The 27,158-nt window shown below is 38.2% G+C and overlaps 1 protein-coding gene across 1 annotated transcript in view; it reads left to right on the top strand.

The window, feature by feature from the left end:
* Positions 1-27,158, top strand: part of KDM7A (lysine demethylase 7A) — an 81,639-nt gene that overhangs the window by 39,507 nt on the left and 14,974 nt on the right. Inside the window, exons 4-12 of the mRNA XM_077850137.1 lie at positions 2,460-2,620; positions 4,851-4,992; positions 5,303-5,489; positions 6,674-6,836; positions 10,637-10,724; positions 12,189-12,295; positions 15,846-15,937; positions 18,103-18,192; positions 25,749-25,958. Coding sequence (XP_077706263.1) covers positions 2,460-2,620; positions 4,851-4,992; positions 5,303-5,489; positions 6,674-6,836; positions 10,637-10,724; positions 12,189-12,295; positions 15,846-15,937; positions 18,103-18,192; positions 25,749-25,958 — 1,240 coding nt within the window. The remainder of the gene's footprint in view (positions 1-2,459; positions 2,621-4,850; positions 4,993-5,302; positions 5,490-6,673; positions 6,837-10,636; positions 10,725-12,188; positions 12,296-15,845; positions 15,938-18,102; positions 18,193-25,748; positions 25,959-27,158) is intronic.

Below are 27,158 nucleotides of genomic sequence, written 5' to 3'. Positions count from 1 at the left end.
CGTGATGGGCAGCTGCTGCTCTTCTTTGAACCTTTTTCCTCACCTGTTCTGATTTTCCAACTTTTTTTTTCTTATGTTATGTTCCTATCTCTCTTTCTACCCTGGGTCCACTAGAGGTACCCATCACCATTGCTCATTCTCTCTGGTGGCAGCAGGACTGGGCTTTTGATTTCTAAAAAATAATGGAATGTGTTTGACTTATCTGTGGCTCAAAGAGAGTCAAAAGTATGACACTGCATTTAATCATGCTAATTTAGATCATTTCCTGCTCACTGCCTGACATCTATTTAAAGTGATAATGCTTAATAGCCTTTTACACAAGATCATATCCAGGCTTGTTAAAGAGGGGAAGCACAATTTAAATTTAAATCACAACATCACATGCAGCCTATTATGGAATTATTTCAGATCCTGTAACTATAAAACCCTTGCTTATTTCTTCACAGTCTTTAGTATTCCTGTTCTCTTCCCTCTCCCAAGGCCTTAATCCTTAAACAGAAACATATAATTGATAGGCACCTAGTGTTGGCTCACTCAGGTCTGCTGAGCTTTCCACAGTGGTTTCCACATAACTTTTGTGATATTAAAGGCCCTTGTCTCAAATACTCTCTTTTATAAGTTTTAAAGTGGTTGGAGGAATGTTTGTTTTCCTTGATTGGTTTGGAGCTGAGGGCCAGGGTTTTCAGCCTGGGTCTAGGGACTGGCTTCAGAGAGGCTTGTGAGTTTCTTAAAACTGTATAAACAGTTTAGTGTCAATATGTGAAATGTGCATTTTTCAGGAAGAGAAGCCATATAGCTTTTATTTTTTATTTTTTTCAAATAGGCTTGTGACCCAAAAGAACAGTGTTAACAATCCTGGCCTAGTGATGCTTGTGACTTCTCTGCCAAAGTCATCACAAATGAGAGCAGGCTATAGAGATGGTCACAAATGTCTTAACTGTAATTACCATTAATTAAAGGTCTTTGGTTTGATTTTATTTAGCTCCATAAACCTTCATATCATTTAAAACCTTATATAGAGTGACAGTAATTAAGTAAATTACACATACTTGATGTGATTAACACAGAAGTATATAAAATAAAGTGAATAGGTTATCTCACCCACCTCCCCATTTTACAACTTAGTGTGAGCTTTTTTTAAAAAAGATTTTTTTTTAAAATTTATTTATTCATGAGAGAGAGAGAGAGAGAAAGGCAGAGACACAGGCAGAGGGAGAAGCAGGCTCCATGCAGAGAGCCAAAAGTGGCTACCAGTTCCCCAAATTCCCCAATTTTTGGGGAAATGAAAGGCAGTCCAGAACTCAGTGAGTCAGATGAAGGAGATCTAAATCCTCCAAATGCAACACTATCCAGAGAGTGTATCATTTTGGGGAGCCTCAAACTGACCTTGTTGAGAAGGTGGACAGATCAGAGTCCACTGATTCAGAGAACTAGTACCTCCTGTCTTCTGCTTGACACCTGGGCTGCAGGTGACGTTAAAAGACAGTCAAGGTCTGATTGTCTAAATGGAAACTGTTGTGTTTTCACCTATAAAGCAAATGTTGTACCTACTTGAATGTATAATAGCTGCATTCTGCGAGCAATTGGGAGGTAAAATCTAGAACATCCCTGTGTAGAGAGATCTTTGATTTATGGTTAGAGTAGAAGGAAAGGGACAAACCACACTTGAGTATGATGCTTATGACCTGTTACTCATCAGAGCAGGCAGCTGGATTTCAGCATCCCTTTATAGTGGCTTAAGGTGACCACTTACTGAAACTTATGAAATGCTGGCTGTAACAGATAAATCAGGAGTTCATTTTGGACATTTGTCTCAGTGGATAAGGGACCATGGGAACTAGTCATCCTCCATTGTGCAGGACACCAGTGAATTGATTGTTCTATGTCCATGAGACTTTGAAATGCCTAACAAATATTTGTGTAGAATTTTATCGCCGGATAGAATCTGATGTTTTACTTATCCTGACACTAATTTTTATTCTAATATGTCCTCCCCCTCCCCCACCTTTTGCTCTTCTGATTTCTTATACAGCTTGTGTTCAGAGGTTTCTGATCTAGTCACTTCTCTTAAATTCAGTCACTCATTACAAGTTGTAATCATGCTATTATTACATTATCTCTTCTAGGGAGTTTACCTACATATCAAATATACATTTACATATCAAAAATATATTTTATTATACAGTAATTTTTTCTCATGTTTTGGTGAAGGTATTTAATATAATACATATATATTTTCCAGTTATATGTATTGAAGTAATTATCTATGACTTACTTTAGGATAGTAAAAAGGACTTGATAAAACATTTGTTCTAGAAAGGAGAATCAGATACGATAGGTTAAGAACTGGTAATACAGACAAGAGTATAGTATATGAATTAACGCATTACCAGACTGTTTTTTTTTTTTAAGTAAACTTAAAAACAAAGATACAACATTTTCTCTTATGTTTTCCTTAGTGCCGATGAAATAATTGTAAAGATGCATGGCAGCCAGCTGACACAAAGATACCTGGAGAAACATGGATTTGAAGTTCCTATTATGGTCCCCAAATTAGATGATCTAGGACTCAGGCTTCCTCCACCTACGTTTTCTGTCATGGATGTGGAACGCTATGTAGGTACGCACTTGATTCCTTTAAGTACTTGGGAAAATGCAGTAAAAGTAGTAGTATTGTTCTAATACCATTAGAAATTGAGTGAAGAGATGTTAATTTAGTTCAGTTTTTTGGGTCAGGAAAAGTGAAATGCAGTATCACCTATGTCAAAAACTATTTATTTCTCTGAGCAAACCTAACGTTGTCAGAAAACCAGAATGAAACAGTTGATCTATGCCACTTTTTTTGCTGTCAACACATTTTCTGGTGCTTGCTTAGGAGCAACAGTTACACCTCAGCATAACTGTAGATCCCAGGAAGGAGCCACCGGGAGATTGGACTGGTTCTAGGACTCTGCAGCATTCAGAAGCAGAATCTCTGGATCCTGCACCATTGACCTCTGGTGCCTAGAGAAAGGCTAGGAAAAAGAGGAGGCCAATTTCAAGCCTGTTTCCAAATTCATGACTTGATGATATTGCCCCTTCATGGTATCTGGACTCAGTGTGTGATCTTGAGGCCCAGAAAGCCATAAAAACAAGGCTGGAAACCATGTATCTGTTGCAATCTTCCTAACATTTCTAGTCATTTTGTTCATTCTCATCATGGTTCTCTAGATAAAACTGACTATATGTAGATCTCGTTCCTTGTCAGCAGTAGATAGAGGTTTTTTGAGGATTAGATCTCAAACAGACCTTGGCTCTGAGCTGTACATTGACTGCAATGTATTATCTCCTGAGTATGAAATGTCTGAGAACTTGTTCCTTTATTGAGCCATTGGGCGACAGTTTTCATGGATAACTCTTTCAGTGAGGAAACCCAGTTCAAGGTCATGACTTCACATTCAGCTAATTTTGGATTATTTGATAAACTAGGGGATGAGGTTGAGGTTTAACCTGAGCCTGTTTGCATAAGTAGTACTATAAAATAAGTGGCTAGTGTAATAGAAGTATAGGAAGAAATATTCAGACAACTAGATAGTTTACTTTTTAGCACTGTAAATTGCTTAGGTTAACAGAACTGTTTTGCCTCTTAAGTATAAAATAAAGTCTACCAGGCAGTATTTTGATACAAAGTTACACTGAAGTAAGAAAATGGCATTTATTTGATTTCTCTTTCAGATTGATTAAGTATTGCCATATTTTGAATTCCGTTTGTCCTGTAGGACATGGCAGAACTGGTTATGCTTTCTTTGTCCTGGGGTGACAGTACAATGATGGGCAAGCAACACCTCATGGTTTTATTATTTATTTTTTTATTTTTATTTTTATTTTTTTTTAAGATTTTATTTATTTATTCATGAGAGACAGAGAGAGGAAGAGGGAGAAAGCAAGGCTTCATGCAGGGAGCCCGATGTGGGACTTGATCCTGAGTCTCCAGGATCATGCCCTGGGCCAAAGGCAGTGCTAGACCGCTGAGCCACCCGGATGCCCCACCTCATGGTTTTATAGGAAAAACCATTTCACATGCATTAATATGATCTGAGTTTTGCTTCCTAACCACTGATTTTTTTCTTCAAGCAGAATATTAGAAGACACCACTTGTCAAGCAGAAATTATCTGTTGTGGTTACCTTGTTCACTAATTCCACAGCGACTGACTGGTTTTTCTTTCTTTCTTTCTTTTTTTTTTTTTTAAGTTTTATTTATTCATGAGAGACACACAGAGAGAGAGGCAGAGACACAGGCAGAGGGAGAAACAGGCTCCATGCAGGGAGCCCGATGCGGGACTCCATCCCGGGACTCCAGGATCACGCCCTGGGCCAAACCGCTGAGCCACCCAGGGATACCGACTGGTTTTTCTAAATGATAGAATCTTAGATATTATATAAGTGAAAGGAAGAAGTCACTCTCCTCATTTTATGCATGAGGATATGGAAACTCAGAGCATGCGGCACAGTTCCCATATACCAGTATAATGCATTTTTATCACTGTGAGCTGCACACAAGAAATCAGTGTGTAGAAAACTTTGTAAACATTTAAGTTTTCACACTCAATGTTAATTAGTAACTGTCTTAATTGCTTTGTTCTTTCCCTCAAAAGCAGCTCCCTTTTTCTTTTTCTTTCTTTCTTTTTTTTCCCCCTTTTTCAACAATTCCATTTGGACTTAGAAAGAAGGATACAGGCGGAATCTTTGTCTAGGCTATGTAGTTTTATGGTTGGCTTTAAGTAAATATGGTCTTTAAAACATTTTTGTTTAGGGCATCTATTGATGTAACCTTTAAGCCCAATAATAAGACTATAATTTTTCTCTGCAGGTGGTGACAAAGTGATAGATGTCATTGATGTGGCAAGGCAGGCAGACAGCAAAATGACACTTCACAATTATGTTAAATACTTCATGAATCCTAACAGACCAAAAGTGTTAAATGTGATCAGCCTTGAATTTTCAGATACAAAGTGAGTAGTTTTGGACATTTTGGTTTAGTCTTCTCAGTGTTAGCTAAATGTAGAGTTAAATGATAAATTTATTTTAGTAAGAAACTGAATTATGACTTCTAAAGTGGTCCAGTAAATAGCAACGTTGTACATTTTGCTTTGGCACGCACAGAGAATATTTAGAAATATGATGAATTTTAAACTTTGAAGTAATGTTAACATAGTTTCATTTAATCTCTTGGTTTGGGTTGAGATGGGAGATGAAATTTTAAGAACTTTTAATTTGTATGATGTGGGTATGTGTGTATATGTGTGTTTTTTTTTTTTAAAGGATGTCTGAATTGGTGGAGGTCCCTGATATAGCCAGAAAACTTTCCTGGGTGGAAAATTATTGGCCAGATGATTCAGTTTTTCCTAAGCCATTCGTTCAGAAATATTGCTTAATGGGAGTTCAAGACAGCTACACAGATTTCCACATTGACTTTGGTGGAACTTCAGTTTGGTACCATGTCCTCTGGGTAAGATTGGGGTATTTCTTTGTTCTCTTATTGACAGAAACTGTTAGTCCTGGACATTTTTTCCAGGAATGAATCCATTTGCTGTAAGTGACATTTATAAAGAAGGAAGTTTTTGTACTTTTTAAGTAGGATCTATCATTGTAAACATTATGCTTTTTTTTCCCCCTCAGGTAATGGAGGGGCCACTATGATTTTTTAGTTTATATTTAGATTCCTTTTTTGTCCACATCTTTTAAATTGGTCTCTTGGCCTTTTGTACCTTCATTTCCTCTTTGCCTTAGTTAATTATCAGTTAATCCCTGAATCAAATATTTGATTATAGCAAAATTACAGTAATATTTGCCTCTGACCTTAAGGGTAGGCCAGGACAGCTAGTTGCGTAAGTCAGGCATGCCCATGAAAATACTAATTCTTCTTGGCAACTTGCTTTATCTAGAATCATAACTATTCAGCATAGTAGCCCACTGGCCACCTGTGACTAAATTTAAATAATTATAATTAAATATAATTTAAAATTCAATTCCTTATTTGCACTAGCCATATTTCAAGTGCTCAGTAGTGACATGTGACTTATGACCAGTGTATTGTATAGCGCAGATGTAAAACATCTCCATCGTCACACAATGTTCTATTGGACAGTGCTGGCCTAGAACAAGATCTTCATCTGTATGCAGTGCCTGTGTGTCAGTAGTGCTCTGGACTGTATTCGATGCTGTGTCCTGAGCTCCTGTTCCTCTTCTCTATGAGAAGGCAAGGGGTTAGTTGATTAAAGGAAGTTTATTTACAAGTCTTTAAAAAAATAGTCGTAGATCTTAGAGGCAAGGGCAAAGTTTGCAGAGATGACTCTGTGACCTGATATATTAACATGTATTTACTTCCATACCTTGAAAATGAGATCAGTAAGATGCTTGTGATTCTTTACCCTCCTCTCTCGTAACTGTTTCTCCAACACTACTTTATTGACCCTGGGTGTATTTTGGAGGGGGAGCTTTAGCTTTTTAAAGATCCTTACTAAGGCAATAGCTATTGATCAGGTTTGTGAAAGGTGTCCTCTTGAGCCTAAAAAATCTTGATATTTACCTAATTTAACTTAGATCATTGTATTGGAAAATTGCATCAGCATAGGCCATCCTAAGAATGGCTTTTTTTTTTTTTTCAAAAATAGTGTGATTACTTCCTTCTAGGGTGAGAAGATTTTCTATTTGATAAAGCCAACAGATGAAAACTTGGCACTCTATGAGTCTTGGAGTTCATCTGTGACCCAGAGTGAGGTGTTCTTTGGAGATAAGGTGGATAAATGCTACAAATGTGTGGTAAAACAGGGACATACCTTATTTGTTCCTACAGGTAAGGCTTTGATCCCATACTGTCTCCCCATAGTTGACAGTCATATGGAGCCAGCTTTTTATTAGATTCTCTGGCTTTAATATGTTTGGAAATAGCTTTGAAAAAGAATTCTGATCTTGGACTTTTCACTGCTTTGTCCTATAGAGGGCTTCTCTTACAATTAGGACCTATTTTGTAATTGTGTTTTATGTAATTTGCCTTCATCGTAATTTTTATTCAGATAAAACTCATATACCATAATATTCATCCTTTCAAAGTGTACAAGTCAGTGGTTTTTGTTGAACAAAGTTGTGTACACATACCACTTCCAGAACATTTCATCACCTCAAAAAGCAAACTCTACCAATTAATAGGCATTCCCCATTCCCCCTCCTCTGAGCCCCTGGCAGCCACTTAATGTTCTTTCTGTCTCTAGGGATTTGCCTGTTCTGGACATTTCATGTGTAATGTGTGGAGTACATGGCCTTTTGTATCCCGCTTCTTTTAGTTAGCTTAATGTTTACTGGGCTTATCCACGTTGTATCATGTATCAGTGCTTCCACTTTTCATGGCCAAGTGATATCCCTCTATGGATAGACCACATTTTGTGTATGCATTCATCATTGATGGACATTCGGTTGTATCTACTTTGAGGCTATTATGAATAGTGATGCTTTGAACATTTGTGTAGAAGTTTTTGTGTGGTGACATTGTTTCCATTTCTCTTGATTATATACCTTGCTAGTAATGGAATTGTGGGGTCATAGAGTTTATGGTGTTAAGTTTTTGAGGAGCTGCTAAACTGTTTTCCAAATGGTTGCACCACTTTACGTTCCTACCAGCAACGTACACACGTTCCAGTTTCTCCACATTTTTACTAGCACTGTAATTATCTTTATTATTATTATTATTATTTTTAAAGATTTTGTTATTTATTCATGAGAGACACAGAGACAGAGAGAGAGAGAGAGAGAGAGAGAGAGGGGCAGAGACACAGGCAGAGGGAGAAGCAGGCCCCATGCAGGGGGCCTGACGTGGGACTTGATCCCAGGTCTCCAGGATCAGGCCCTGGGCTGAAGGTGGTGCTAAACTGCTGAGCCACCCGGGCTGCCTGCATCTTTTATTATTATTTATTTTTTTTTTTAAATTTTTTATTTATTCATGATAGTCACAGAGAGAGAGAGAGAGAGAGAGAGGCAGAGACACAGGCAGAGGGAGAAGCAGGCTCCATGCACCGGGAGCCCGACGTGGGATTCGATCCCGGGTCTCCAGGATCGCGCCCTGGGCCAAAGGCAGGCGCCAAACCGCTGCGCCACCCAGGGATCCCCATCTTTTATTATTTTAACTGTTCTAACAGGCGTGAAGTAATGGTATCTTACTGTGGTTTTAATTTGCATTTCCTTCATGAGTAATGATGCTGAACTTTTTTCTTGTGCTTATGGGCTATTTGTATATCTTTGGAGAAGTGACTATTCAAATCTTTTGCCCATTGTTAAGTTGGGTTATTTGTCTTTTTATTGTTAAGTTGATATATTCTGTATCTTGGATATATGATCTAGATCTAGCCACATATATGATTGGCAAGTAACTTTCCTATTCCGTGGCTTATCTTTTCACTTTCTTTATATGTTCTTTGTAATGCCCTTTGCACAAAAATTTAAAATTTGGTGACATGCTTTCAATTTTAGCTAGTTGACTCTACATTGCTCTCAAAGGTCAAGTCTGCTCTAAGAATCTGGGCTGCTGTCCAGGGACATTGGAGGCAATGGGGATATTTTGAGGGACCCTGGGAAGGGACTGAATACCACCAGCCTTAGCTGTAGCCTTAAGTATAGGTATCAGACGTGTCACTTTGAGATGTGACTGAATGTGGAGTGTGGACTCTCCCAGCCAGTGGTTTTGGGAATTACGTTTTTCTGATTCAGGTGACCTCTTGATGGCTGTAGAGTTCATAGGGATCTGTTGCCACAGGCCTTGCTTTCTTGCCTTGCCTCTGGTGTATTTAATGATAAATATGTATTGAATAAGTGCCCCAAACCACCAGAATTTATAAATCTAGATAAGTATCAATATTTTATTGTGAGTGGGCTCAGTTCCTCCCTTAAGTCCTTTCCTAGGGCTCCCTTTTGTAATAAATATTTTGTTATGCCCTCTTCAAAATCTTGAATTCAAATTCATTCATGGTATAACCTCCTATACCATTTATTTCCCCCTGAAATTGATGTAATGATCTAACTAGAATAGAAGGAAGAAATTAAAAGGCAATTTATAATAAAATACTTTCACAAAATGTGCCTGCTCATACAGGTGTATGATTGGCAACTCAAATTCTATAGCATTGGTGTAAATGTCATGGAACATTAGAATCACATGGAGGGTTTATTGAAACAAAGATTGCTGGGCCACATCCCTAGCAGTTCTGATTCAGTTGACCTGAGTGGGGCTGATAATTGCATTTTTAAAGGTTTCCAATTGATGGCTGATGCTGCTGGTCTGGGGACCACACTTAGAGAACCACTCCTATAGGGACTGTTGCTTTTTCCCAGGGTAGCAACTGATAAATTTCCAAACAAACTGTAGTTTCCTTCAATTTACAGAGTAGTTGTATTCCTGGAAAATTCTGCCAAAACTGTGCAAAAAATACTTTATTTTCATATATAATGGGCTTAGAGTTTCTAGATTTAGACCATTAATGACAGATTTTGTAGTTATGTCAATGCCCAGCAGAGAGTCCTGAGTAAAGCACAACTGTTTCTTATTATGTAGAATGGTCTGCTCATTGCATCCTTGGCTCTCGCTCATGAAATGACACTAATGCCTCCTGATCATTGAGACAATCAAAAAAAGTCCTCCAAACTCTCCAAAATGTCCTTTACAGGCAGTGCTGCCTCAGTTGAAAACCACTGATCTGTAGGACTTGTAGCTGACAAAAGTTTCTCATTTGTGATTTGAGAATGAAGCTCAAGGCTCTGTGCCTTTGAGCTTGGGCTCAAAGGGCACCACTTGAAAGTCAGTCTTTAAAGGAATTTTTTTCCTGTTGTGTCACAGCACAATGAGAGATCAAAAAATGAAAAATAGAAAATGGCATCTATTTTAATAGCTAATTTTTACATGCAAACGTATGTGTTCGTATTTATATGAAGGCCTTATGTTCAGTCTATGGATATTTCTTACAAAAGTTAGGCATCATCTCCTGGAAATGTTTCTTACTTTGAAAACATATTTACGGGAAAATAAGACATCATTTTAATTGCCAATGTTCATATCTTAGGACCCATAAGCCTCCATGGTGAAATGTGGGTGATCTACCTTCTTCTTAGAGCCAGCTCTCCAGTTGAGTTTCACTCTTACTCCTCTACTTAATGCCTAAGGGCACTGCTCATTTTAGGATGACTCTAAAGAAGTGAAGTGCTCAGCCAGTCCCATGTTTATTTAGTGGAAATGTGCTCACCTCATTCTTAGCACGGTTGACTCCTCTCAGAGTAACATCTTCCATGTAAAGTTGGATTGTGTTTTTAAACTAAAAAACTAAAACAACAACAACCACAAAAACCATCCCCTATCCTGTACCATGATTTTGTCTGATTGGTTTGATGTGTTTGCTTCCTCAAACTCAGCACAGAGTCTGGCATATAATAGGCATTTAATACATACTTGAATGAATGAGTCTGTAGATTACAATAGGCATTAACTTCTCCAGTTCTGGTGGAGGATGAGCTAAACTGATGTTGGTGTTTTGAGTTTCTTGTTTCACAGGTAGATATCATGTTTGTGTGGTTTAAATATTGAAAAATCACTGACTTATATTTTAACTGTTTCAGGGTGGATTCATGCTGTGCTCACATCTCAGGATTGTATGGCTTTTGGGGGGAACTTTCTGCACAACCTTAACATTGGCATGCAGCTCAGGTCTGTGTCATCAGTATTTAAAGGCTCTTTTGTTTTTCTTTAAATAAGACATTATTTTAAAGTTTCAACAGAATAAATCAGCAATATATTTTGAGATCTCATGGCGATAGGCCCTGAGAAATAATAGGAATAGGACCTTTAAACCAAACGTATTATGGTAAAATTTTGTCAAGAAGACTCCTTGATGCATTTCAACTCTAAAAACAAAGAGAGTCATTTATTCAGTTTGACATTATATCCCTGAATTTCAAAAAAAATTTTTTTAAAGATTTTATTTATTCATTTGAGAGACAGCAAGAGGGAGAGTGAACACAGGCTGAAGGAGGGGGGAGAAGCAGACTCCCCGCTGAGCAGGGACCCGATGCGGGGCTCCATCCCAGGACCCTGAGACCACAACCCGAGCCAAAAGCGGATGCCCAACTGACTGAGCCACCCAGGCATCTCTGAATTTCAAAATTTTATAAAACTGTGTGGGCTCTGTCCTTTGGCTGTTGTTATAATTAGGGAAGTGACACAATTGGGTCAGACTCAGGTGTGACGTGGTGCTGGGGAGAGGTAATCCTCAGTTAAGATTGCTGTCAGAACGCCTGCTTTAGTTTTGCTGTGGGGAAAGGATTAGCAGCTATTTCTCCTTCGGTCTGAGAGTTTCACCGTTGGGTGACTGTTCTCCTGGTAGCCTAACGAGAGTAGAATGTTACCAGGCTGTACTGCTTGTGGCAGAATGATTTCTGATTGATTACCTGCATCAGGACTGGCAGGACTAGAGATACCTAGTCAGGGCTTTTCTGAATGTGGTGACTCTCATAATTTGGCATGCTCGCAGGGAACCCTGGAAGCTATGTGTTTGTGGAGGTATTATGAGAAATAGTGGCTCTTACTAGGCATGAAGCTCAAAGCCAGGGGCACCTCCCACAGCTGTCAAATGTGAATCTTGTTTCTTTACCTGAGGTGTCCCTGGGGGAAAGATGGTTGTAGGAACCGCTGCCAGGATTCCCACAGAAGAGTAAGGCTCTGGCAAGCTATGGTTCCTGTCTTCTCACCTTGACCCGCACCAAGGTGTCCTTGAGCTTGAATGCTTCGTGGAGCCTAAAGAAAACTCCCTGAGTGGATGTTGTGGTGCTGTCCAACACAGGGAGCTGTTTTAAGCATACTGTTATATTTGTTATGGTGGAATCCTTGTAAAATTCCTTCTGCTAAAACTACGATGCAAATTCCAAGGTTCTGATCTCTGGGAAGAGTGTGTAAGCCCTCAGTATGGGGAAGATTTGTTCAGGTTGGACCCAGGTTGGACAGGGTAAGATTACAATTCATTCTTGGTCAGACGTGGAGGTGGTGGGTAATTCACACTACCCAATTGGTCTCATATGTTGTGGCCTCTGCTTGTTTTATTTTCCTTAAGTTTGTTGCCTCCATTTAACTTTGCAGTGCTAATTTTAATACTTAATTTCTTCAAATTTTCTTTAGGTGTTACGAGATGGAAAAAAGGCTAAAAACACCAGATCTTTTCAAATTCCCTTTCTTTGAAGCCATATGTTGGTTTGTTGCCAAAAATTTGCTGGAAACGTTGAAAGGTAATTAATACTCTGTACTTTATGATGTATGATGCTTGTAAATTCACGAAGAGCCCCCAATAGTAAGAAGGGCCCTTTTTTATTACGATGTAGCTGTTGCCCCTGTTTTGTTTTTTAAATGCATGATTTCCCCCTGCTATGAACTGTTTTAGCAAATCAGAATCTCTAGTCCATAGTCTTACAATCAGATCTATGAAGAGCAGCATCAGAACAGCACAGGGAGTACTGAAAATGTTCATTTCCTCTTGGACTCTAGTAGCCTGCGCACGTTGTCAGACGTGTCAAGGTGCCTCTTCACAAAGGTGCAATTTAAGCTACGGGACTATTACTATAAGGTGTGTTCCCAAATGTTTGCTTTACAAAATTGAGGGAATGTTTCATATCCTGAGAGCATCATGTGGTGTGTGTAACATTACTGTTAGGACTGTGCTGCTGGTCTGTCCAAGGCACCTGTGAGCACAGACCACCTGAATGTCAGGCTATGAGCCTGTTGAATAAAATGGTTTTGGTGGGAAAGGACATTCTTTTATTTAAACGTAGAACCTATCCTTTTTATGTGGAACTTCATTTTGATTTTTTTTTTAAGATTTTATTTATTCATGAGAGAGAGAGAGAGAGGCAGAGACACAGAGAGAGAAGCAGGCTCCATGCAGGGATCCCAATGTGGGATTCCATCCCAGGACCTCAGGATCACGCCCTGAGCCGAAGGGAGCCACCCAGGCATTTTGATGTTTTCATCTTTGGTTTACTTCTCTCTGAGCAGTCAAGTTGGAGACTGTCACATCTACTTCTTTCCGCTCTTCCGCTTGTGCCCATGAGAATACAGTTTGTCTGTTTTTTGTGTTGTCTGACTTTCCTAGTCAGTTCATTTATTGTTTTAAGATTTATTTATTTATTTGACAGAGAAAGCACAAGCAGGGGGAGCAGCAGGCAGAGAAGGAGAGAGAGAAGCAGGCTACCCCACTGAGCAGGGAGCCTAATGCGGGGCTCGACCCTGGGTCCCTGGGATCATGACCTGAGCTGAAGGCAGAGGCTTAACCGACTGAGCCACCCAGGCGCCCCCTAGTCAGTTTATATATATATATATATATTCCTAGTCAGTTTATAAATAGTGCTACTATTATAATTAACTCTCAGAAGAACAGATATAAGCAGACTAAACAGTAAAGTCTGTTCTAAACATACAGGTTGTTTTTCCATTTAAAAGTTGCACAAGAAGGAAAGGTAAAATGAAAAATAATCAGTAACTTACTTTCCAGGGTAGCATGCATGGAATTAAATGATAAAATTCATTTGTGACTTTTTTCCTCAAACAAACAAACAAACAAACAAACAAAAAACAATAATCTCACTCTCTTTGGAGGGAAAGAAGAATAGGGCTCCATCCCACACCTTGCACCTTGTAGAGATCAGTGTCTTGATATGGTGCAGGTACATATATGTGATGGAGGAAGGGGCCCGTGGATGAAGAGGATTGGGTGCTTTCTCCGCAAGACCAGTCTCTCCAGATGTGCATTTTTATCATGAGTCTCTGACTCACTCAGTGTTTTCAGGTATCGGCGAGGCTGAGCCGCCTCATTCATCTTCAGTTAGTGTGCCTGGGTGTCTTGACTGCAGGAATCTCGCAGTGGACCACACCTAGAGTTGCCATACGTGATTTCCAGTAAAGTACTGGGCAGTAAGGTTTTCAGTCTCCTATCTAAGTAGAAGCCTAGAAAAAATAGGAACACTTACAAATACTTACAGAAACATTTATAAATGTCCTTGTGTTTTGGAAATAAAACCCAGTTACTGAACCCTCCATATAAGAGATTGGCAATTCAGTACTTGGAAAGTTCAGAGCCTTTTTCCATCTTTTCTCTCACTAACATACACCCACCCCTCAAGTGATGCTTTTTCCTAATGTCTAAGAGGGGTTCATCAATCAACTTTTTAGAACAAATTAAGAATTTATCTGAAAGATAAAATTCTTGCAGCCACAAACAAGTTGCTTAGTCTTAGAATAATGATTTAGCCCTTGTTTTAGGCCATTGAGAATTTAGAAATACTGAGGTCTAATTGAAAACATGACCCTATACATTAATGACTTAAAAAATATTACTGTAAAGAGGATATTGGTAGGTTATGTTTTAAAATATTTTTATTTCGTCAGCTGGATCAGTACAGGATAGGATACCTGGCAATACTAGGAGTCAATCCAGTCCCACTAAGACTAGGGCCAAATTGTACTAATTGCCATTATCCTAGGCATTCATCCTGGAAGCAGGGATGGTGGTCTTGTTATCCCATATTAGTTCTTTCATCCCTGATCTTTTTTTTTTAAAGATTTATTTATTTATTCATAGAGACAGAGACAGAGACAGAGAGAGAGAGGCAGAGACACAGGCAGAGGGGGAAGCAGGCTCCATGCAGGGAACCCGACGTGGGACTCCATCCCGGGTCTCCAGGATCCTACCCTGGGCTGAAGGCGGCGCTAAACCGCTGAGCCACCAGGGCTGCCTCATCCCTGATCTTTTAAGTTTCCATTGTAGCCTGTTATTTACCAGCTCTCAGACTGTTACAAGGCTTATATGATGGGTTAAATGAGGATAGATTGTATGAAACTTAACTGTGTGTAGTGTCAGTAATAATAAAACAATGAACTAATTTTGGATCTAAGTAGGTAAATTAGCCATTGGACAGAAGTGAAACCTTTTGCTTTTGCTTCACCATGAATTTAGACTGTGTCTGATATATTTTGTGTGAGTTTCAGATGATTTAAAAAAACCCCAAAAAGGTGTGTGCGTTTACCTTTACAATCATGAAATATGTCTTGCCCATAGCTGACTGTATGGACCACACACTACATACATATACACAGTCCTAACAGTTTAAATATTAATTATCAGGGATCCCTGGGTGGCTGAGCGGTTTAGCGCCTGCCTTCGGCCCAGGGCTGTGATCCTGGGGTTCTGGGATTGAGTCCCACATTGGGCTCCCTACGTGGAGCCTACTTCTCCTTCTGCCTGTGTCTCTGCCTCTCTCTCTGTCTCTCTCTGTGTCTCTCATGAATAAATAAAATCTTAAAAAAATATTAATTATCAGGCTCACTTGAGTCACCTACGCTACTGGCTCAGCCTTGACGGTACCTTTGAAACATCCAGTTATTTTTTTCCCATTTCACCATCTTCCCTACCTTCTAGAGAGAACCACTATTCTGACTTTTGTGATAATCCTTTTCTTCAGTTTTATCACCTGTGTCATAAATGATAAAATAGTTTAATGGTTTCCATTTTTAGAGTTCATGTGAATACATCCATACCCACATTGTTCCATGGTTTATCTCTTGGCACTGTTTGTGAGCTTCCTTTTGCTTGGAATATTCATTACAACCACATTTCATGTCATTCCATTTCTTTTTCTTTTTTGCTTTTTATTTCACTTTTTTCCCTTCTCTGGGAATTTGAATGTTACACAGTTTGATAGTTGGTGGTCGCTCAGCACCTGAGGCTAACCCTGGTACCTGCAGAGAGCTTTAACTCCTTTCCCCATTCTATTTCCATTCCCACAGAACTAAGAGAAGATGGTTTCCAGCCTCAAACTTACTTAGTACAGGGAGTGAAAGCACTGCATGCTGCTTTAAAGTTATGGATGAAGAAAGAAGTAAGTAGTTTTCTTTGGAGAAAATCATTGTTGTTTCTATGGCAAGATTGAAAGTAAGAGTCCTTATGCTGCTTTGGCAGCAGTGTGAGTGGCAGCAGTCGAGGGAACGGAAATCACGGTTTTGATAAAACCTGCAGTTTATTGTACAGTGTATACAAATGTGCTGGCTTATGTTTGTATTTATGAGAATAGAGTACCTAAGTATTTCTTTAATCTTTAATCTGGGAAAGAAAGTAACTCAAATATATTTAGCATATTGACTAAAAAATGAACATGTAGATACAGAATAATAATAAATAATTTTGAGCTCACATCTGCTTTCATTATCCCCCTTTTATATATAGAGAAGGTGAGGTTCAAAGAATTTTATGTAACTTGCCCAAGAATACTTGTAGATCTCGTACTAAAGTTAGGTCTCTGTGATTGCAAAACCCATACGTACTCTTATCCATCTGCTAGACTTTCATAAAAATGAAGGAAAAAGGAAGTCAAGGTTCAAGCAGGAGCTTTCATTTTCACTAAAATGTGCTCTGTTTGCTTTTGAATCCTACTGCCTCCAAGAGGTCATCCCAGATCTCCATTTGGAATCAGCATGTCCTTCCCTTATGCTTATGTAGCATATTTTTTTGTGCCAGTGTACTTTAAAGTCTCTAAAGTAATATATTCCTAGCCCCTTCACTAGGTTTATGAGCTGTTGAAGACCAGGGACTTGATATGTTAATTTCTCTCTCGAACTTTACATGCTACTCTTTAATAAGTGATAAATACGTGAGCTGATGGAAACACATTTCCATGCTAATTTTTTGAATGGCCATTTGAAATAAAAATCCTGCTCTTTAGAGATATTGGAGACAGTTATTAATAGGTTACCCTCCCAATAATTTTTACTTTTTTACTTGTTTCACTTAATTATCATTGCTGTGTACTCACTAGAGCAAGGCAGGCACTGTGGAAGCATTCAGGAAAGTGAAAATCATGTTTTCCAGTGTCAGAGACATCACCTAGATGACAAGTAAAGGCGTAAACAGATTACAAAACTATGTAACAAGATAATAACAAAATATATGTTGCAAAAACTGTGTAATTTGCTACCTGCTGAAGGGTTTAGATAAGTTACGCTCAAACTTGTGTGTTGTCAGAATATTTTAAAAAATAAACTCCCTGGATCCTTCCTGAGAGATACTGATTTAAAAGATTAGCGGTGGGATCTGAACCTGTTTTTAACACACTTTGTAGGTGATTTTGATGCATAGTAAAATTCATCAGTAATAAATAATGTTAATTCATGACATTTGAAGTGCTCTTTTAAAAGCATGATGTTTGCATTTATCTGTTAACCTTGTGCCATGATGAGAAGCAGCTCAGCATAGTGGTCAAGAGTGTGGATTCAGGAGTCCGATGTTTGGATTCAGATCTCAGCTATGCTACTGATAAACTAGTGAACCTTTGTGCTTTCATTCCCTCAACTATAAAATGAGAATAGTAGACATAGTGTTGTTGAAAGGATTAATAATATGTAAAGCAAAAGTAAAAACTAGTATATTGAATGAAAGTTGTTGAAAGGATTAATAATATGTAAAGCAAAAGTAAAAACTAGTATATTGAATGTGTCTAAAAATATTAAAATGTTCTTCAATACCAAAGTTAATATTTAGAAATAGATATAAGGAATAATGACAGTAGTTTGCAGTTGGATAGATATGGCAACTCACTGATGCCTCTGTCCTATGATAGGATCTTTTTCCCTAGTAAAGAAAAAAAGTTTACAAAAATTTACTCAAATTAGACCTCCCATAGGAAATAGGACCATTTTAGTGCCTGTATTCCCACTTACAAATCCTTATGTATGATGGATTAAATGTTGGACTTAATTAGTTACTTTACTAATTATAGTAGTAAGAATTACAGTAGGCTTTGAGGGATAGAGTACAGGGTTATTTCTCGGTATAAAGCAAAATTCACTGAGAGTCCATTAAAGCTAAGAGGATTTTAGAAGTTAATAAGGATCTCCTTAAAGAGTATTGTACCAACTACATGAACTCTGCGACCTGGCTTACTGTATTTTGTTATGTCTATAAAATCTAGAGAATCCAAAATTTGTTTAGTAGATTGTTTTTTACCTACTATAGTGTAAATAACTTTTATCTTTGCTAATCCAAATACAGCTTGTATCTGAACATGCCTTTGAGATCCCAGACAATGTCAGACCTGGACATCTTATTAAAGAACTTTCAAAAGTAATTCGAGCAATAGAGGTAAGAGTGGAAACTATCATCTGAATGTTTGGTTACTGTCTACTTCAAGAAGCAAATAAATCTGCCATCCCATTACATACATTTGAGAGCCCTTACTATGACTTAGCCCTTACTAAGATGATATAGAGTGAGCTGCGTCTTGGAAGGAGCCTTAGGTTTTCAAGCTTCCAAAGTACTATGGAGAAATTTAGAGTATTGTATCCTAATGAAGTAATAAGGAAGCAGTTACTAGTTACTTATTTCTTCAGCTTACTCCAAGAATAAGAAACACAGCATACACAAAATTGCAGATCCCATTTATTTCTGCTCTGCAGAGATGAATACCTGTTAAGTAATTAGAGGGGGAGAGAAAATGTGAGGTGGTGGGTGAGTAGAGCCAGGTGAAGGGTGTTTGGAAAGATGGAATGCTAAAAAAAATTAAAAGAGGGATGCTCTTAGTGGTGTGAGGCAAGGAGACCCCCTTGACTGAAGTAGTAGAACAACTTGGGTAATGCCCTTTGGGTTGGGTAAATGCCCTTTGACAAAATCGCATAAAATCTGAGATTTAGGTGTTTTAATTTATTAATTAGGAACTATTCTGGGTATTAAAGAAAGGATTTTAATTAAAGTAATTCTTCAGGAAGGTGCTTCTGTTAGTGTCTAGCTTGAACTGAAAGGAAATTAAGTGGAAGAGTGGAGGCTAACTGGTAGTTTCATAGTTTAGATAAGGGCTGTGTTTAGAGAATAGATAGAGGTGTACATCAAAGAAATAATGAAATGCTGTGTTTAATGTTCTTGGATAGAATATTTTATATAATCCTCAATGTGTTAAGATACGGTAGAAAAATAGTTCCTATTTTTTTTAATAGTTCCTAATTTTAAAGAGTGGTAGTAATTGCATAGAAGTAGATTTTTATTTATTTTTATTTTTCAAAAGATTGTATTTATTTATTCATGGAGAGACACAGAGAGAGAGGGAGAGAGAGAGAGGCAGAGACACAGGCAGAGGGAGAAGCAGGTCCCATGCAGGGAGCCTGTTGTGGGACTTGATCCCGGGACTCCAAGATCACGCCCTGGGCCAAAGGCAGGCTCTAAACCGCTGAGCCACCCAGGGATCCCCCATATGAGTAGATTTTATTTTTAAATCAAAAGTCACAGATATAATCTTAAATATATGTTTAAATATATAAATCTCATATGTGATAACCAAAACTAAGAATATACTCAATAAGAAAGGTCTGGAACTATATGAAAAAAGCTATAAATCTTTACTAAGGGAAATGAAACAATAGTTAAATAAATGTCATTTCTGAAATATGTTAATTCCAAGTTAATATTTAAATTGAAAATGGTAAGATATACCTGTAAGAATAATTGAGCAAAAATAGCCAACAAAGTATTGTTGTTGTTTTTTTTAAATTGGAGGGTTGACAGTACAGAAGGCAGCAAAATGGCTGTAGAAAAATGTGCAAAGAAAATAAACAGGTATATCATTAAAGAAGAAGTAGAAATGCCAAACATATAAAAATATGAAAATGTTCTCAGTGTATGAAAAAGTATTCAGCCACATTCTGCCAGATGATTTCTGATTTCATATGATCCTTTATCTAATTGGCAGAGATAAAATTCTATATTCTTGTCCTGCTGATTAGCAGGTATATATTAGTTTGTGCTTTCTAAATGGCATATCCTTTAATTGGGCATTTTCCCATTAATAAAATAAGATTCTAATTAAATTTGGTAGATTGGGGGATCCCTGGGTGGCTCAGCGGTTTAGCACCTGCCTTTGGCCCAGGGCGTGGTCCTGGAGTCCCGGGATCGAGTCCCACGTCAGGCTCCCTGCATGGAACCTGCTTCTCCCTCTGTCTCTGTCTCTGTCTCTGTCTCTCTCTCTCTCAAATAAATAAATAAATAAATACAAATCTTTAAAAAAAATATTTGGTAGATTGACCATACCTGCTTACTGCTCTCACCTCTTGGAACTAAAATGATAGTAAAAGAATAAAAAAGATATTCCTGAAAACAGAATAACACAGATGAAGCCTAGCACAGTTTTGGAAGCTGGAAGGCAAATGTACAAATGGTCACCAACTTGGCATGCAGAGAGAGGCCCAGAGGTAGGTCTTTCTTATACAGGAGAACATACAAAAAGCTCAGGAATTAGGGATGCTAGGACCCTCTGAATATAAGAGGAGAGGTCGGATTGAGAACAGGATTGATAACAGTTCTGTTTAAGAAATGAATTGGTCTCCAAATCCCTATCTTAACACATGCAGAAAATTTGATGTTTAGGTGTTTGAGAGGTTGAACTTGAGATTGGACTTTGAGACACTGAACCCAGCTGAGAGACATCAAAACAAGTACCATACTGAAAACAAGAGGGTTAAGTGACAGTCTACATAGTGAATGATTCTTTTTCCACTTGACTCTCCAAACACTGGCACCTGGCCTATACCTCCCAGTATAGAAGATCTACTCATAGTGACTGTACCCTTCTGATGGAACAATGCAGGCAGCTTCCTACAGTGAAACCCACCAGTTGCAAAGCCCTATTCACACAGAGCTCCCCATTAGCTTTTTTCTTTTTACATTCAGTGAAATGCAGAGATCATAAAAGGACAATTTGAGTTTTGACAAAAACTGTGTAACCAATAGTGCAGTTGAGACCTATAAATCACTCTTGTCACCCAGAAAGTCTTTTCTCCCCCTTCTAATCAGTCTTACTACCGTGAGCTACCACCATTCAGACCTCAGTGGCTCTCATCATAGATTAGTTTGCCTGTTTTTGAATTTCAAATAAAGGCAGTCTTATAGTATATCCTATTTTTGTGTCTGGCTTCTTTGAACATAATGCTTTTGAGATTCATCCATGTTGTTGCATCTGCCAGTAGTTCTTTTTTGTTGTTGTTGTTGCTGAATGGTATTCCATTGAATGAATTACCATGAGTGTGTTTTCCATTCTTCGGTTGATGGATATTTGGGTCATATATACAGATGTGGCTGGTATGAATAAAACTGTTATAAACAGCCTATGTCTTGTGGTAAACATGGGGTTTCATTTTTAGGGGATAATAAGTACCTTTGGAATAGAGTTTTCAAGTCATATGGTAACTGAATTTCCACTCTGTAAGAATCTATTTTCCGAAGTGGTTGTGCCACCGTCAGCAGTACTTTGTAGGAATTGTAGTCGTCGTGTATTCTTGCTTGTGTTTGGTGTTTTCTGTCTTTTAATTTTTGCTTTTCTAGAGAGTATGAAATACTATTTCATTGTATTGTTAATTTGCTTTTTCCGGAAGACTAATGATGTTGAGCACCTTTTCTTGTGTGTGGCTATTTGTATATCTTTTCTTATGAGGTACCAGTTTGAAATTTTTGCCCGTTTAAGAAATTATGTTGTTTTTATTGATTTGTAGGAGTTCATTATGTATCTTGGACACAAGTTCTTTGTTGTTTGGTATGCACGCATGCATTCATATATGATGAATATAGTGAATATTTACTCAGTCTATGGCTTGCCTTTTCATTATCTTAATGGTGTCTTTTTATGAGCAGAAATATTTAATTTTGAAGAAGTCCAATTTGTAAATTAGTTTTCTTGCTTATAGTTAGTATTTTTTAGTGACCTCCCTAAGAAACCTTTGCCCACCCCAGGGGTTGAAGGTACTTTTTTTGTTTTGTTTCTTCCTGTAAACTTTTACATTTGGATAAATAGCTAATCTTGAATTTCTGTGTGTAGCATAAGGTAAATTTCAGGCATTATTTTCCTCCCATATGTTTATCTAGTACTACTGTATCTTGACACCATTTAGCTTTTTTTTTTTTTTTTTTTAATTTATTTTTTATTGGTGTTCAATTTACTAACATACAGAATAACACCCAGTGCCCGTCACCCATTCACTCCCACCCCCCGCCCTCCTCCCCTTCTACCACCCCTAGTTCTGGGAAACGAACCATTTAGCTTTTTAATGCTTTTTCTTTTAAAATGCATGGAGAGTGCAGCCCGGATGGCTCAGCGGTTTAGCGCCATAGAGCCTGCTTCTCCCTCTGCCTGTGTGTCTGCCTCTCTTTCTCTCTGTGTCTCTATGAATAAATAAATAAAGTCTTTAAAAAATAAAAATAAAAATAAAATGTATGGAGAGGGCAGCCCAAGTGGCTCAGCGATTTAGTGCCGCCTTCGGCCCAGGGCATGATCCTCGGGACCTGGGATTGAATCCCATGTCAGGTTCCCTGCATGGAGCCTGCTTCTCCCTCTGCCTGTGTCTCTGCCTCTCTCTCTCTCTCTCCCTCTCTCTCTCTATCATAAATAAATGAATAAATCTTTAAAAAAATAAAATGCATGGAAAGCCAAGAAGAATTTTGAAGACAAAGACCGAAAATAAAGAAGGAAAATATTTGAAGGAAATAAATAAGTTCTTTAGACTAAAACCCAAATATAATTGTTATCAAGAGAAAAGAGTACATAAATATTGCCTCCATGAAAAAAGAAAAGGCAGCTATAACAAAGGAACATTGAAAAAAGAAGGAAAAGGGGTTCTTAGAAATTAGAAGTATAATAGAAACAGTATTTCGTAAAATCGTTGGAATATAAAATTGGGAAACTCTCCCATAAAGTTTAAAAAAAAAAAAGACCAAGATAGGACAGAAAAATTCAAAGGTCATTTTACATAGTCACTATGAAAATAATAGGAGGTCCAGAAAGAGATAACATAGAAAACAAAGAGAAGATTATCAGAGGAATAAAGAAAATGTTTTAGAATTCAAGGGCACATCTTCCCAGATGGAGAACCCTATAGAATGCCGAGTACTGTGGGTGAGAAAAGACCTATGCCCAGGTACATAGTGGTTACATTTTAGAATACATGTAATAGAATATATCCTAAAAGGCATTATGCAAGCATGAGTGGTATACAGAGCATCAGGAATCAGAATAATACTAGATTTCTTAACAATGACATTGTAAACTAGAAGACACTAAAGCAAAGTCTTTAACATTCTGGGGGAAGAGAGTAGTAGGAGGGATATCAGCTTACAAAAGTTTATATTTAGCCACCTATAAATTAAATATGGTGAAATACAGATGTCGGGGGTGGGGGTGCCTGGGTGGTCCAGTTGGTTAAGAGGCTGCCTTCATGGGATCCCTGGGTGGCGCAGCGGTTTGGTGCCTGCCTTTGGCCCAGGGCGCGATCCTGGAGACCCGGGATCGAATCCCACGTCGGGCTCCCGGTGCATGGAGCCTGCTTCTCCCTCTGCCTGTGTCTCTGCCTCATTCTCTCTCTCTCTCTGTGACTATCACAAATAAATTAAAAATAAATAAATAAATAAAAATAAATAAATAAAAAAGAGGCTGCCTTCAGCTCAGGTCATGATCTCAGGGTCCTGGGATGGAGCCCCAAATTGGGCTCCCTGCTCAGTGGGAGTCTGCTTCTCCCTCTCCCACAGCCCTTCCCATCTGTTTGTGCTCCCTGTCTCAAGTAAATAAATAAAATCTTAAAATATGAAAGAGGCAACATCTCAAAAAATTTACTTCCCATGTACTCCTTCTCAAGAAACTCTTGGAGTGCTATTCCAAAAGAGAGGAAATGAACTAGAAAAAAAAGCTCTGAAATTCTTGCAACAAATCTGGATTACCCAGGTGGGCAGAGAGCAGTGAAGAAAACAAAGGCCCCGCCCTCATGGAGCTGAGAAGGAAGAGGCTAGCCATAAATATTTTAATGTGTCTGTAATTGACAAGTGCTATGAAGAACAATACAGAAGGAGGAAAAGATGGGGAGTGACAGCCAGAGATGGTGGTGGAGGTTGCATTTTTAAATGGTAGAGTGAAAGCAGGGCAAGAAAGGTTTTTGATGACCTGTGCAGGCCCAGAAAGAAAAGGGGTTCTTGGAAATTAGAAGTCCAGTCCAGGATAGAACAGGCGAATGAAGGGCTCCATATTTGTTGTTTATCTGAAATTCAGATTTAGCTGGGCATCTTGTACTTCAGCTGGCATTCCTGCCCCGAAGGGATGTCTCCAAAGAAAAGTATAAAATTGGTAGATTACCTAATGTGTTTGAATGTTTGCATTCTTCCAGTGGAGAATTTGGGATCAACTAGTGATAAATACATAGAAACAAAGCAGATAGAGAGTGAGTCAATTATAAATTTAAGGGAAAATCAAAGTATAAAAGACAGGAAATACAGTAATACATTACGTGGCACTGGATTATAAATAGTTTTTACTGAGTTCAATTTACTGAAGGACAGGAAGTATGTGTACACTTAGGAAAAGTGTGAAAAGATTGAGACTTCATCTTGCATAGTAGGAAATCAGTAACCTCTAAAGCTGAAAGGGTGCTTGGCAGGCTCAGTCAGTAGAGCATGAGACTCCTGATCTGAGGGTTGTGGGTTTGAACCCCACATTGGGTACAGACATTACTTAAAAAATAAAATCTTAAAAAATAAAATAAAACTGAAAACCAAGAAATAACAGTTAAAACATTTTATTAGAAATTTAGAGGCAAATAACTGAACAAATAACACCACCAACAAAAACAGCTACAAGAGTTGCAAGTGCTGTGAATATACCCAACGGGACTGAAAGTAGGGTTTTCACAGGTGTTCATAGCAGCAGCATTTACAGCAGCCAAAAGGTGGAGGCAGCCTAATTGTCCATAATGGAGGAATGAGTGAACAAAAAGTAGTACACACATAATATATGTACAATGGAATATTATTCAGCCTGAAGAAAGGAAATTCTGACCTATACTACAACATGGATGAAACTTTAAGATACTGTGTTAAGTGAAATAAGCCAGTCACAAAGGTACAACTATTGTGTGGTTCCCCTTATATTAAGCTCCTAGAAGAGTTAAATGCATAGAGAAAGTAGAAGGTGGTTGCCAGGGGCTGGTGGTTAAGGAGGAATGGGAGTTACTGGGTAATGGGCACAGAGTTTAAGTTTAGGAAGATTACAGATTTCTAAAGGTGGATGGTGGTATGTGGTTGCACAATAGTGTGAAATGTCCTTAATGCCACTGTACTGTACACTTAAAAATGTTAAAATGGTAAGTTATGTACGTGCCATAAAATTATGTATATATCACAACAATAAAAAGAACCTTCAAGTAGTTGCTCCTGGAGAATGGGAATCAGGGATGGGGGAGAGTAGACTGCTGCCTTTCGTGATACATTTATAGAGTTAATTTTTAAAACTGCATAGACTGGTGACTTTGATTTAAAAAGCAGTTACTGATTTATGCAAATATATATGTGAAAGAATCTTCATCATAGGAAAGAACTGGAAGCAGCCTCTAATAACTATCAGTATTAGGTCAGTAAATTATGCTCTATCTGTATAGTGGAACACTACCCAGCTTTTACAATGATATTTAAGATCAAAGAAGAAATAAGTGCACAGTATATTTTGTGGGGGAGAGAAGGGATTAAAGGTCTCAGTAAAGCTTATGTTGAATCTTATGAGTGTTACAATTTGGTCTTTGTTATTTATATGGTTTTTGTTTTGAAATATTTTTATGGCTGCTTATTTAGTCAGATATATATGTGGCCTTGTCATAAAAACACTCTGAATTTAATTCTTAAAGGAGGAAAATGGCAAACCAGTTAAATCTCAGGGAATTCCTACTGTGTGTCCAGTTTCACGATCCTCAAATGAAGCAACTTCCCCGTACCATTCCCGAAGAAAGATGAGGAAACTTCGAGATCATAATGTCCGAACTCCTTCTAACTTAGACATTCTAGAGCTCCATACAAGGGAGGTCCTCAGAAGGTTAGAGATGTGTCCATGGGAAGAGGCAAGTATTATGTTTCATGATTACAGAAAAGGAGTTGGCTGTTCCTGAAAGTTCTTTAAAGGGATAATAAAAAGAATAGTCTGGTGATGTTTGTTTTCTAATCTTTGTGCCTCGTATTGTAGGGGCCAAAAGTACTGATGTCCGTGACAGGGAATGTGTTTCAGCTTTCTAGGCATCAGTGTAGTAGGCTGAGTAGATCTCATTTTTTTTGGTGGACATGTTTATTGAGTGTTTACCAAATACCCTATGCTCTTCTAGGCTCTGGGGAAGATACCAGAGTGAGCAAAACTGGTCTCTGCATTGTGTAGCTTCCATCCTAGCTCAAGTTGGAAGAATGGGAGACGAGATATATACTAAAATAATATAATTTCAGGTAATAAATACTATGAAGGAAGCTGGAAGAGTATAGGGAGAGTTTAAAAAAAAGGGCTGGGGTGTGGATGGCTACTTTAGCTCCCCGCCTACCCTCATCAGAGAACCTCTCAGATTTGAGCTGACAAATACTGGAAGAAGTCAAGTGGATACAAAGATTTGAGGAAACAGAGTGAAGAGCAAGTGCAGAAAGCCTACTCCCGACCCAGCAGTACCAGCATGAGAAACTATTGGACCAGGACACTGTTGGAATAAACACGTTCAAGTTTGGGAAATGCTGGCTTAATGGACAAGAGGGAGGGGGGGCCTTTGTAAAACATGGTAGTGAGTTTATGGTGAGTCATCCATCATTTTACATCTTAAGAACAGGAATAATTTAAAATGAATAAGATAGAACTATTTCTGAATTAAAAGATTTGAAGAAGTTCTTTAGAAATTATAACTTAAACATTTTACATTTTATATAATTGTATTGATACTGTTTTAAGCTTTTGTTGTTCTGAACCTCTTTAACCCATAGCCATCTGGGAGAAGATTTAGCTTGTTATGAAAGTTTCTATTTATTATGAAAGAAAAAAATTACCACAAAAAGAAAATACTCTTTATTAAAAAACCGCTGTCGTTGCACTTTTATGCCCCATGGTGGCCTTTGTCCCCAGCGATAGCAGGGTGGTGATCTGTAAGTTGCTGACAGTGCCTCCCTGGGAAACTGGGGATTAGATCAAGGATAGGATGACTGGGCAGGACCCAGCAACTAGTGCCCCTAGGAGCAAGGAAAAGATAATTAAAACACATGAAGGCACTGCTTCTCCAGTTTTTGAGCTTTCT

Source organism: Canis aureus, chromosome 15, assembly GCF_053574225.1.
Source record: "Canis aureus isolate CA01 chromosome 15, VMU_Caureus_v.1.0, whole genome shotgun sequence".
NCBI lineage: Eukaryota > Metazoa > Chordata > Mammalia > Carnivora > Canidae > Canis > Canis aureus.
This window is presented reverse-complemented; position numbering and strand designations above follow the sequence as displayed.